The 13702-nt window shown below is 38.7% G+C and overlaps 1 protein-coding gene across 2 annotated transcripts in view; it reads right to left on the bottom strand.

The window, feature by feature from the left end:
* The window catches only part of LMLN (leishmanolysin like peptidase), a gene marked incomplete at both ends in the record, with an annotated part of 74200 nt that overhangs the window by 11937 nt on the left and 48561 nt on the right, over positions 1–13702 (bottom strand). For both annotated transcript variants that reach the window (XM_082654686.1, XM_082654687.1), the window contains 2 exons: positions 968–1127; positions 2845–2977. In XM_082654686.1, the coding sequence (XP_082510812.1) occupies positions 968–1127; positions 2845–2977 (293 nt within the window). The remainder of the gene's footprint in view (positions 1–967; positions 1128–2844; positions 2978–13702) is intronic.

The following is a 13702-nucleotide window of genomic DNA, read 5'->3' as shown; positions in this document are numbered from 1 at the left end:
TATGTCATTAGACATTTATTAAGTAGGTAAGTGATGGGGAAAAAAATGACTGTACAAATCCAGTTACATCTGCCAGGTTTAAGAATAAAAGGAAAAAAATTATGGAAATTTTAATTTTAAATGATTTAGTCTGAAATAAAGTATGGAATGGGGGCGAGGAGGAAAGGACCAGGTTGAAAATTTTGATGACCACAGGCAGAAAAACTACTTATTGCTCTTGATTAACAAATCAGATGTGAGAACATTTTGTTTACAAAGGTGGTTAGTATGAGCTATAACTACTATTGCTGAATATCCAATTGCCATACTGTTTATTTCCTTGATGGCCTGTTCATTTAAATATACTAAATGGGAATAAATAAGATGGCAATACATCTTACTAGCCATGGGACAATAGTATTATTCTGATATCTGGAGAATGACACGTTATGTCTAATTTCCTCAGGAGAGGAAAGAATAGGATACCTAATACGATTTAATAAAAAGAGTTCTGCATTGGAGGATCTTGCACTGACATCAATTAAACATATTACTTAGTAGCTCTTCCCTCATCTGTGAAATTCGATAATATCTTCTCTATGTCTCTTGTCAGGTTTTTAGAAGAACAAAATGAAATGATAAAAGTGAAATTGTTTTGCAAATGAAAAGTGTCATGCAAATATAAGGTATTACTAAACGGTAGTGTGTGTACACACATGTGCAAGTGTATCTAATAGCTAACAATCCTTTCTATGTGTCGTAATTCTAAGCACTTACTGTCACAACTCTATGAGACAGGTATTATCTCTTTTGTACAGAGGAGAAAACTGAGGCACAGAGAAGTTACTTTGAACAGGTGGATAGCAGTGGAACCACAACATAAACTCAGACAATCTGGCTCCAGGGTCTGTATCCTTAACCACTATTTTGTATTGCTGATACATACTTTTAATATGTATATAACATTTAATTTCACTAAACTACTAACCTGGTTGATTTTCCAATACTCTACAATCTGAGCTGCGCTGATATTCACCACTTAAATGCCAACTGAATTCCTGACTGAAAGGGCAGTAGTCAGCAATTTCTACTGAACCACCGTAATAAGGCAGATCTTCTGCAGGTACTCCACTGAGTTCATCAAAGTACTACAAAGAAAAAAATATTAGGCAGGCAGGAGAGTAAGAAACATTCTATATAATCAAAACAAAGCCCACAGGCAATTTATAGCAACCAATTAATGCTGTATAACACAAAGAAGATATTAATCTATTTTTTTCATACATAGTACAACACAAAGATAGTTAATATACTACCTGAGGGGTATTTTGCGGTTGTTGTAGTTTTAGAAATAAGCAAGGTAAGTAAATTAGTCTGTTTTTTATTAGATGACAAATTTGACTAATGTTTTAAAAGCACGAATAGGAAGAGTTTTAAGAGCTGACAAAATACAAAACTAATGCATAGAATTAAGATGTTTTAAATTTAATGTACTTCAAGTGTTTTTAGGAGAATTTATATGTTGTTTTGACAAACTTGAAAAAACCATAAGAAAATGAATGAGATCATATATATAAAATACTTTGAACACCAAAGAAACAAGGTACCAGATAAATTTTAAAGATTTCACATTTTAAATTATATTACTAAGAGTAGAAATATACAGTCGCCATCTTCTAGTGTTGAAAGCACTCAGTGTGGTCATAAACGTATGTAGGAAGCTCAAAATTTAGCAACAGTCACTTTAAATTCACTTCTGAGATATCGTTTCTGACTAATGGATCCTTTGTCAATGGCAGGCAGAGCTGAGGCTTTTTTTTAGAAATAGCCACTTCAACAAAAAACTTAAAGGTCAAATCAGAGATTCAGACTGGACACACGGGACCATTTCCTTCACCTTTCAGATCTCATTAGGCAAACTTTTCTAAAGCAGAATTTCCAAGTCTTCTAATTAACTGGACTACAGTACCTTAGTTACTCTATTTTATTTCCTTTTTAAAAATTTTTTTTATTTTATAATGGGTGTAGTTGATTAATAATGTAGTGTTAGTTTCAGGTGTACAGCAAAGTGATTCAGTTATACATGTATCTATTGTTTTTCAAATTCTTTTTCCATTTAGGTCATTACAGAGTATTCAGCAGACTTCCCTGTGATATACAGTATAGGTCTTTATTGGTTATCTATTTTAAATATATCAGTGTGTACATGTCAATCCCAAACTCCCAATCTATCCCTCCCCCTCCCCCTTCCCCCCTGGTAACCATAAGTTCGTTCTCTAAGTCTGTGAGTCTGTTTCTGTTTTGTAAATAAGTTTAGTTATATCATTTTTTAAAGATTCCACATATAAGTGATATATTTGTCTTCTTCGGTTAGTTTCTTTCTTTAAAGAACCTTGTTTTTGATATAAATTAAAGACGAAGACTTTGGAAATAATTAAAAAGAAAATACAAACAATTTATAAAAAATAGATCAAAATAGGAACTTCCCCAGTGGTCTAGTGGTTAAGACTCCACGCTCCCAATGCAGGGAGCCCGAGTTCGAACCCTGGTCAGATCCCACAAGCCACAACTAAGACCCGGTGCAGACAAATAAAAAAATATATATATATTTTTAAAATAGATCAAAATAAATATTCTAAATGTCTCTTACCATTACTACAAGACATTGCTAGATATTAATTAATTGCTATCAATTAACACGTTGGTTATAAAGAAATGGAAGAATTCTTTGGTTTTTTCTAACTTACAGAAAACAAATGGGGGCTTATAAATTGAAAAACTTAAGAGAATTCACTCTTGTAATTCAAAATGGAGACTTCTTTTTAAAAGGTTGATTCCTGAAACTGTGCCCCAAACAAGTGTTACCTGGTACTCCTGAGGTAAAGGTTTCGGAAACTTCTGCAAATTACACACTGCAACTGCTCTCTGGTCCTGTCTGCAAGTTAACTGCAATGGATTACTTCTGAGCGTGTTACAGTAAGGGCTCAGCATTTGTCTCCTGTATACAAAGATAAAACACCATGGTATCAAACTCTGAAGAAGATATTATAAGTCTATTCTAGAGTTGTCTTTTCCATTACAATTTCAATATGTTTTAATACCTTAAAACTAATTGCTAAACCAGTTGTAAATTATAAACTTACTTTTCAAAGCATAAAGGAAATGCTTAATGTAGGTGTGAGGATTAATGCTAGATATATGACTATTTCACTGTTATTAAATAAGGTCCTATTTATCTCTTTCTCCACTTTTGCCATAAAATGGAGTCCCAAGGTCCCTAACCAGTCTCCCTTCTTCTCTCTACCTTTCAGAGTCTTCTTACGTTTGCTTTATTTATAATGTCTAGGGGTTTTAGTTGTACTTAGAAGGAGGAATAGGAAAGAGTACATCTACATCTTCCCAGAAATGGAAGCGGGACTTGTATTTTTATATTATTTTAAAAAAAAGTTTTCCCGGGGGAGTTCCCTGATGGCCTAGTGGTTAGGATTCTGGGTTTTCACTGCCATGGTCCGGGTTCAATCCCTGGTCGGGGAACTGAGATCCTGCAAGCTGCACATGGCACCATAAAAAAATTCCCCAGGTGATTGTGATGCATTCAGACTAAGGAAGTATGTTGGGGAATAATATGATGTTGTATCCCGCAGGCTTGCAAGCCTGGTAGATGCCCAGCCTCCAGACTGAAGAAAGAGCGCAGAGACAGTGACAAAGACATCAATGGTTTATTCTTACACATCTGAAACAAAAGCATCCTGGTGTGATACCCCACTGTGCATGGCAGACTGCAGGCGGGACATGGCAGCAATCTTCCCTACTCAGGGGAGAAAGGGGCTACCATTTATGGGGGAACTGATGTCAGGTGGGCTCATCAGTTACCAGGGAAGCCAGCAGCTGGGGTGGGGGCAAGCACGTAGGCAGTTACTGATTAAGCCCTATAATTCAGAGAATTGGATAGTCATGTGAATGAAGCAGGGACTGGTCGAGCAGATGAACAGAGAGCAAGAGGACAGCCATCTTGAGTGGCCTGACCATACACCTTTTATTTGGCATTTTATGATTAATAGAACTTTCAAATAGTATATAATCTCATTATTTCTAAAAGGAACCCTCCAAAGTAGACGTAGTATCTTCATTTTACTGATAAGTAAAAAGTTTGAGACAATTAGCTTGCCCAAGATCATACAGCTGGTGAAGGACAGAGCTGAGACTTCAATCTCTCTCTCCAAGGCCAATGCCTTGCTCATCACAGAAGTACCTGGTGATGGGTACTTGTGTTAAAGATGTTATTCTTATCTTTTGTCATCTGGGCTAGGCCTCAAAGCAGTTTAAATCACTCAGAGTTTCTACTAAGGAGTCTGACGTCTGAGTTATAAGCCTGCTGTGAGAAAAGCTGCTCCTAAGCAGTAGCAGGAAGCACTGCAGTTACTTTGGGGACAGCTGGTTAACTCCAGCACTACAACCTGATCTGCCAGTGTAGCTGTTCCCAAATTTTGCTGCACATTAGAATCATCTAGAGAGATTTTTAAAGTCTCCATGCCCACCTTGCACCCCATACCAATTGAATCAGAATGTCTGAAGGCAGGAATCAGGCATTAGTATGACTCATAAAAGGACAAACTGATAATTTGAAATTCATCAAAATTAAAAAACTTCTGCTCCACAAAAACCATATTAAGAGAACTAAAAGTCACATTGGCATAAGACACGAAGAGACATCTCACCAAAGAGGATACGTAGATAGCAAATAAGTACATGAAAAGATGTTCAACATCATTAGCCATTAGGGAAATGCAAATTAAAACCACAATGATATATCACACTACCTTTCAGAATAGCTTAAATAAAAAACGGTGACGGGGGCAGAGTCAAGATGGCGTACTAGGAGGATGCGGAATTTTCGTCTCCTCTCAACTAGGGCACCTACCAGGCTCCCGTGGGGCACCATGGAGACCTAAGGGTATGGGAAGAAACCCCAGTGACTGGGTAGGATGTGGGGCGTGGGGGGAGTGACGGGGGAGGAGAAGTGGAGGTGGGATGGGACTGGCACCCCTGACGGGCGGCTGGGGAAGGGGAAGGGATTCCCACGCCCCAAGGGGGAAACGGGAACCACTGGGAGGGCAGAGGATCAAAAGGGAGCGTGGCCAGGTTTCCCTTGCCCACCTGGACCCCCAGGAACCTGTTGAGAACCCAGGCCTGATCCTCTGCCCACCTAGGCCCCCTCCAGCCACAAGGGTCCTGAGGGAGTGGGAGGGAGGGAAGGGGGAGCAAAAGTAAAGGCTGGACCTACGGGACGGGCAGCCCTGAGGGGTGGATGGGGGAGGGGGAGTTCCTACACCCAGCGGGACCCACCCACAGTTAGGGGTCCAGCCCGATGGTGGACAGCCTGGGGGAGACAGTGGGGAAGGGGTGCAAAGGAACAGAAGGAACGGGGCCAGTGCTTTCCCTGTCCACTTAGGCACCGGGAAGCCTGCTGGGCTCCCAGGCCTAATCCTCTGCCCTTGGAGCGTCCCTCCTGCCACACAGAGCCCAAGCCCTGCCCCTACACCCCCACCCAGGGCCCCACCTCTACACTCGGAGACCCCCTCTGAGACCCCCTCCAACGGCACTGGGCCTAAACTCCACCCACACACCCTCACGCAGGGCCCGACGTCCAAACTCCATAACCCCACACTCCAGAGGTCCTCCTTTCGACGTGCTGCCTCTCCCCTTCTGGGCAGGTCCTAAGCAGAGGCCCCGCCCCATGCTCAAATTTCACCCCCCACCCGCCTAGGTCCTGCCCCACTCTAAACCCCGCCTCTGCCTAAGTTCCACCTCCACCCCCCAGCCTAAACTGTGCCCCCATAGCCAAGGCTTTTTTTTTTTCCTCTTTTAGATTGGGGTTCTGTTTTACCTTGTTGATTCACTGTTGTTGATTCTTTTATATTTTTCCTAATAAAGCTTTTATTTTTCTAATTTTATTTTATTCTTTATACTTTGTTAGTGACCTCTCCTTTTGGCTTGTTGCCCCCCTCCCTTTTTCTTCTTTTTTTTTGCTATGTTTTTATTTTACCTTGTTGCAGTTGTTTCAATTATAGTTTTATTTTTCCTGATGTATTTTTATCTTTCTAATTTTATTTTGTATTTTATTCTTTAATATTGTACTGTTCCTTTTTTTCTTTCTTTCTTCCCTTTTTTTTTTTTTTTTTTTTTTTTACTGTGCCATGAAGCTTGCGGGATCTTGGTTCCCAGGCCAGAGGTCGGGTGGGAGCTCTGAGTCCAAACTGCTGGACTAACAGAGAACCTCAGACCCCAGGGAATATCAATCAGAGTGAGGCCTCCAGAAGGTCCTCATCTCAGCACCAAGACCCAGCTCTGTCTAACTGCCTGCAAACTCCAGTGCTGAACGTCTCAGGCCAAACAACCAGTAAGACAGGAATAAGCACCACCCATCAAAAAAAAAAAGAAACGACAAAAAAAATATGTTACAGACAAAGGAGCAAGGTGAAAACCTACAAGACCAAATAAACGAAGAAGAAATAGGAAACCTACCTGAAAAAGAATTCAGAGTAATGACAGTAAAGATAATCCAAAATCTCAGAAACAGAATGGAGAAAACACAAGAAACATTTATCAAGGATCTAAAAGAACTAAAGAGCAAGCAAACAGTGATGAACAACACAATTACCAAAACTACAAATACTCTAGAAGGAATCAGTAACAGAATAACTGAGGCAGAAGAACGGATAAGTGAGCTGGAAGATAAAATGGTGGAAATAACTGCCAGGGAGCAGAATAAAGAAAACAGAATGAAAAGAATTGAGGACAGTCTCAGAGACCTCTGGGACAACATTAAATGCACCAACATTTGAATTATAGGGGTCCCAGAAGAAGAAGAGAAAAAGAAATGGTCTGAGAAAATATTTGAAGAGATTATAGTCAAAAACTTCCCTAACATGGCAAAGAAATAGTCAATCAAGTCCAGGAAGCACAGAGAGTCCCATACAGGATAAATCCAAGGAGAAACATCCAAGACACATATTAACCAAACTATCAAAAATTAAATACAAAGAAAATATATTAAAAGCAGCAAGGGAAAAGCAACAAATAACATACAAGGGAATCCCCATAAGGTTAACAACTGCTTTTTCAGCAGAAACTCTGCAAACCAGAAGGGAGTGGCAGGACATATTTAAAGTGATGAAAGGGAAAAACCTACAACCAAGATTACTCTACCCAGCAAGGATCTCATTCAGATTCGATGGAGAAATTAAAACCTTTACAGATAAGCAAAAGTTAAGAGAATTCAGCACCACCAAACGAGCTTTACAACAAGTGTTAAAGGAACTTCTCTAGGCAGGAAACACAAGAGAAGGAAAAGGCCTACAATAACAAACCCAAAACAGTTAAGAAAATGGTAATAGGAACATACATATCGATAATTACCTTAAATGTAAATGGATTATATGCTCCAATGAAAAGACATAGACTGGCTGAATGGATACAAAAACAAGACCCATATATATGCTGTCTACAAGAGACGCACTTCAGACCTAGGGACACATACAGACTGAAAGTGAGGGGATGGAAAAAGATATTCCATGTAAATGGAAATCAAAAGAAAGCTGGAGTAGCAATACTCATATCAGACAAAATAAACTTTAAAATAAAGACTATTACAAGAGACAAAGAAGGACACTACACAATGATCAAGGGATCAATCCAAGAAGAAGCTATAACAATTGTAAATATTTATGCACCCAACATAGGAGCACCTCAATACATAAGGCAAATGCTAACAGCCATAAAAGGGGAAATCGACAGTAACACAATCATAGTAGGGGACTTTAACACCCCACTTTCACCAATGGACAGATCATCCAAAATGAAAATAAATAAGGAAACACAAACTTTAAATGACACATTAAACAAGATGGATTTAATTGATATTTATAGGACATTCCATCCAAAAACAACAGAATACACTTTCTTCTCAAGTGCACATGGAACATTCTCCAGGACAGATCATATCTTGGGTCACAAATCAAGCCTTGGTAAATTTAAGAAAATTGAAATCATATCAAGTATCTTTTCTGACCACAACAATATGAGACTAGACATCAATTACAGGAAAAAAACTGTAAAATATATAAACACATGGAGGCTAAACAATACACTACTAAATAACCAAGTGATCACTGAAGAAATCAAAGAGGAAATCAAAAAATACCTAGAAACAAATGACAATGAAAACATGACAACCCAAAACCTATGGGATGCAGCAAAAGCAGTTCTAAGAGGGGAGTTTATAGCAATACAATCCTACCTTAAGAAACAGGAAACATCTCAAATAAACAACCTAACATTACACCTAAAGCAATTAGAGAAAGAAGAACAAAAAAACCCCAAAGTTAGCAGAAGGAAAGAAATCATAAAGATCAGATCAGAAATAAATGAAAAAGAAATGAAGAAAACGATAGCAAAGATCAACAAAACTAAAAGCTGGTTCTTTGAGAAGATAAACAAAATTGATAAACCATTAGCCAGACTCAGCAAGAAAAAAAGGGGGAAGACTCAAATCAACACAATTAGAAATGAAAAAGAAGTAACAACTGACACTGCAGAAATACAAAGGATCATGAGAGATTATTAAAAGCATATGCCAATAAAATGGACAACCTGGAAGAAATGGACAAATTCTTAGAAAGGTATAACCTTGTAAGACTGAACCAGGAAGAAATAGAAAATATAAAGAGGCCAATCACAAGCACTGAAATTGAGACTGCGATTAAAAATCTTCCAACAAACAAAAGTCCAGGAACAGATGGCTTCACAGGCAAATTCTATCAAACATTCAGAGAAGAGCTAACACCTATCCTTCTCAAACTCTTCCAAAATATAGCAGAGGGAGGAACAGTACCAAACTCATTCTATGAGGCCACCATCACCCTGATACCAAAACCAGCAAAGATGTCACAAAAAAAGAAAACTACAGGGCTTCCCTGGTGGCACAGTTGTTGAGAGTCTGCCTGCCGATGCAGGGGACACGGGTTCGTGCCCCGGTCCAGGGGGATCCTGTATGCCGCAGAACGGCTGGGCCCGTGAGCCATGGCTGCTCAGCCTGCGCGTCTGGAGCCTATGCTCCGCAACGGGAGAGGCCACAGCAGTGAGAGGCCCGCGTACTGCGAAGAAAAAAAAGAAAAGAAAACTACAGGCCAATACATCGATGCAAAAATCCTCAACAAAATACTAGCAAACAGAATCCAACAGTACATTAATAGGATCATACATCATGATCAAGTGGGGTTTATCCCAGCAATGCAAGGACTCTTCAAGATATGCAAATCAATTAATGTGATATACCATATTAACAAATTGAAGGATAAAAACCATACGATCATCTCAATAGATGCAGAAAAAGCTTTTGACAAAATTCAACACCCATTTATGATAAAAAATCTCCAGAAAGTAGGCATAGAGGGAACCTACTTCAACATAATAAAGGCCATATATGACAGACCCACAGCCAACATCGTTGTCAGTGGTGAAAAACTAAAACCATTTCCTCTAAGATCAGGAAAAAGACAAGGTTGCCTACTCTCACCACTATTATTCAACATAGTTTTGGAAGTTTTAGCCACGGCAATCAGAGAAGAAAAAGAAATAAAAGGAATCCAAATCGGAAAAGAAGAAGTAAAACTGTCACTGTTTGCAGATGACAGGATACCATACACAGAGAATCCTAAAGATGCTACCAGAAAACTACTAGAGCTAATCAATGAATTTGGTAGAGTAGAAGGATACAAAATTAATGCACAGAAATCTTTTGCATTCCTATACACTAATGATGAAAAATCTGAAAGAGAAATTAAGGAAACACTCTTATTTACCACTGCAACAAAAAGAATAAAATACCTAGGAATAAACCTACCAAAGGAGACAAAAGACCTGTATGCAGAAAACTATAAGACACTGATGAAAGAAATTAAAGATGATACAAACAGATGGAGAGATATACTATGTGCCTGGATTGTAAGAATCAATATTGTGAAAATGACTCTACTACCCAAAGCAATCGACAGATTCAATGCAATCCCTATCAAACTACCAATGGCATTTTTCACAGAACTAGAATAAAAAATTACAAAATTTGTATGGAAACACAAAAGACCCCAAATAGCCAAAGCAATCTTGAGAACGAAAAATGGAGCTGGAGGAATCAGGCTCCCTGACTTCAGACTATACTACAAAGCTATAGTAATCAAGACAATATGGTACTGGCACAAAAACAGAAAGATAGATCAATGGAACAGGATAGAAAGCCCAGAGATAAACCCATGCACATATGGTCACCTTATCTTTGATAAAGGAGGCAGGAATGTACAGTGGAGAAAGGACAGCCTCTTCAATAAGTGGTGCTGGGAACCTGGACAGGTACATGTAAAAGTATGAGATTAGATCACTCCCTAACACCATACACAAAAATAAGCTCAAAATGAATTAAAGACCTAAATGTAAGGCCAGAAACTATCAAACTCTTAGAGGAAAACATAGGCAGGACACTATGACATAAATCACAGCAAGATCCTTTTCGACCCACCTCCTAGAGAAATGGAAATAAAAACAAAAATAAACAAATGGGACCTAATGAATCTTCAAAGCTTTTGCACAGCAAAGGAAACCATAAACAAGACCAAAAGACAACCCTCAGAATGGCAGAAAATATTTGCAAATGAAGCAACTGAAAAAGGATTAATCTCCAAAATTTATAAGCAGCTCATGCAGCTTAAAAACAAACAACCCAATCCAAAAATGGGCAGAAGACCTAAATAGACATTTCTCTAAAGAAGATATACAGACTGCCAACAAACACATGAAAGAATGCTCAACATCACTAATCATTAGAGAAATGCAAGTCAAAACTACAATGAGATATCATCTCACACCAGTCAGAATGTCCGTCATCAAAAAATCTAGAAACAATAAATGCTGGAGAGGGTGTGGAGAAAAGGGAACCCTCCTCTTGCACTGTTGGTGGGAATGTAAATTGATACAGCCACAGTGGAGAACAGTATGGAGGTTCCTTAAAAAACTACAAATAGAACTACCATATGACCCAGCAATCCCACTACTGGGCATATACCCTGAGAAAACCATAATTCAAAAAGAGTCATGTACCAAAATGTTCATTGCAGCTCTATTTACAATAGCCCGGAGATGGAAACAACCTAAGTGTCCATCATCGGATGAATGGATAAAGAAGATGTGGCGCATATATACAATGGAATATTACTCAGCCATAAAAAGAAATGAAATTGAGCTATTTGTAATGAGGTGGATAGACCTAGAGTCTGTCATACAGAGTGAAGTAAGTCAGAAAGAGAGAGACAAATACCATATGCTAACACATACGTATGGAATTTAAGAAAAAAAAATGTCATGAAGAACCTAGGGGTAAGACAGGAATAAAGACACAGACCTACTAGAGAATGACTTGAGGACATGGGGAGGGGGAAGGGTAAGCTGTGACAAAGCGAGAGAGAGGCATGGACATATGTACACTACCAAATGTAAGGTAGATAGCTAGTGGGAAGCAGCCGCATAGCACAGGGAGATCAGCTCGGTGCTTTGTGATCGCCTGGAGGGGTGGGATAGGGAGGGTGGGAGGGAGGGAGACGCAAGAGGGAAGAGATATGGGAACATATGTATATATATAACTGATTCATTTTGTTGTAAAGCAGAAACTAACACACCACTGTAAAGCAATTATACTCCAATAAAGATGTTAAAAAAAAAAAACAGAAATATAGATCAGTGGAACAAGATAGAAAGCACAGAGATAAACCCACACACATATGGTCACCTTATTTTTGATAAAGGAGGTAAGAATACACAATGGAGAAAAGACAGTCTCTTCAATAAGTGGTGCTGGGAAAACTGGACAGCTACATGTAAAAGAATGAAATTAGAACACTTCCTAACACCATACACAAAAATAAACTCAAAATGGATTAAAGACCTAAATGTAAGGCCAGACACTGTAAAACTCTTAGAGGAAAACACAGGCAGAACACTCTATGACATAAATCACAGCAAGATCCTTTTTGACCCACCTCCTAGAGAAATGGAAATAAAACCCAAAATAAACAAATGGGACCTAATGAAACTTAAAAGCTTTTGCACAGCAAAGGAAACCATAAACAAGATGAAAGACAACTCTCAGAATGGGAGAAAATATTTGCAAATGAATCAACTGACAAAGGATTAATCTCCAAAATATATAAGCAGCTCATGCAGCTCAATATCCAAAAGCAAACAACCCAATCCAAAAATGGGCAGAAGACCTAAATAGACATTTCTCCAAAGAAGATATACAGATTGCCAACAAACAAGTGAAAAGCTGCTCAACATCACTAATCATTAGAGAAATGCACATCAAAACTACAATGAGGTATCACCTCACACCAGTCAGAATGGCCATCATCAAAAAATCTACAAACAATAAATGCTGGAGAGGGTGTGGAGAAAAGGGAACACTCTTGCACTCTTGGTGGGAATGTAAATTGATACAGCCACTATGGAGAACAATATGGAGGTCCTTAAAAAACTAAAAATAGAACTACCAAATGTCCTAGAAAACCCACTACTGGGCATATACCCTGAGAAAAGCATAATTCAAAAGGAGTCATGTACCACAATGTTCACTGCAGCTCTATTTACAATAGCCAGGACATGGAAGCAACCTAAGTGTCCATCAACAGGTGAATGGATAAAAAGATGTGGCACATATATATAATGGAATATTACTCAAGCCATAAAAAGAAACAAAATTGAGTTATTTGTAGTGAGGTGGACAGACCTAGAGTCTGTCATACAGAGTGAGTCAGAAAGAGAAAAACTAATACCGTATGCTAATACATATATATGGAATCTAAAAAAAAAAATGGTTCTGAAGAACCTAGGGGCAGGACAGGAATAAAGACACAGACATAGAGAATGGACTTGAGGACATGGGGAGGGGGAAGGGTAAGCTGGGACGAAGTGAGAGAGCAGCACTGACATATATACACTACCAAATGTAAAACAGATAGCTAGTGGGAAGCAGCCGCATAGCACAGGGAGATCAGCTCGGTGCTTTGTGACCACCTAGAGGGGTGGGATAAGGAGGGTGGGAGGGAGACGCAAGAGGAAGGGAATATGCGGATATATGTATACATATAGCTGATTCACTTTGTTATACAGCAGAAACTAACACAACATTGTAAAGCAATTATACTCCAATAAAGATGTTAAAAAAAAAAAAAGACAATACCAAATGCTGGTGAGCATGTGGAGAAACTGTTATTCCTCATACATCGCTGGTTGGAATATAAAATGGTATAGCCATTCTGGAAAAGAGTTTGGCAGTTTCTTACAGCACTAAACTTGCAACTACCGTATTACACAGTGATTGCACTCCTAGGCACTTATTCTAGAAAAATGAAGATTTATGTTCACACAAAACCCTGTACACAAAAGTTTATATCAGCTTTATTCACAATAGCCAAAAACTAGAAACAACCCAGATGTCAACATGTGAATGGTTAAACAAACTGTGGTATATCCATATCATGGAATATTATTCTGACATAAAAATGAGCAAAGTTTTTATATACACAACAACTGGGTGAATCCTCAGAAAATTATGCTGAGTGAAAAAAGCCAGTCTTAAAAGGGTATATACTGTTATGAGTCCATTTATATAACATAC

This window comes from Grampus griseus (assembly GCF_964374135.1).
Source record: "Grampus griseus genome assembly, chromosome: 5".
NCBI classification, from domain to species: domain Eukaryota; kingdom Metazoa; phylum Chordata; class Mammalia; order Artiodactyla; family Delphinidae; genus Grampus; species Grampus griseus.
This window is presented reverse-complemented; position numbering and strand designations above follow the sequence as displayed.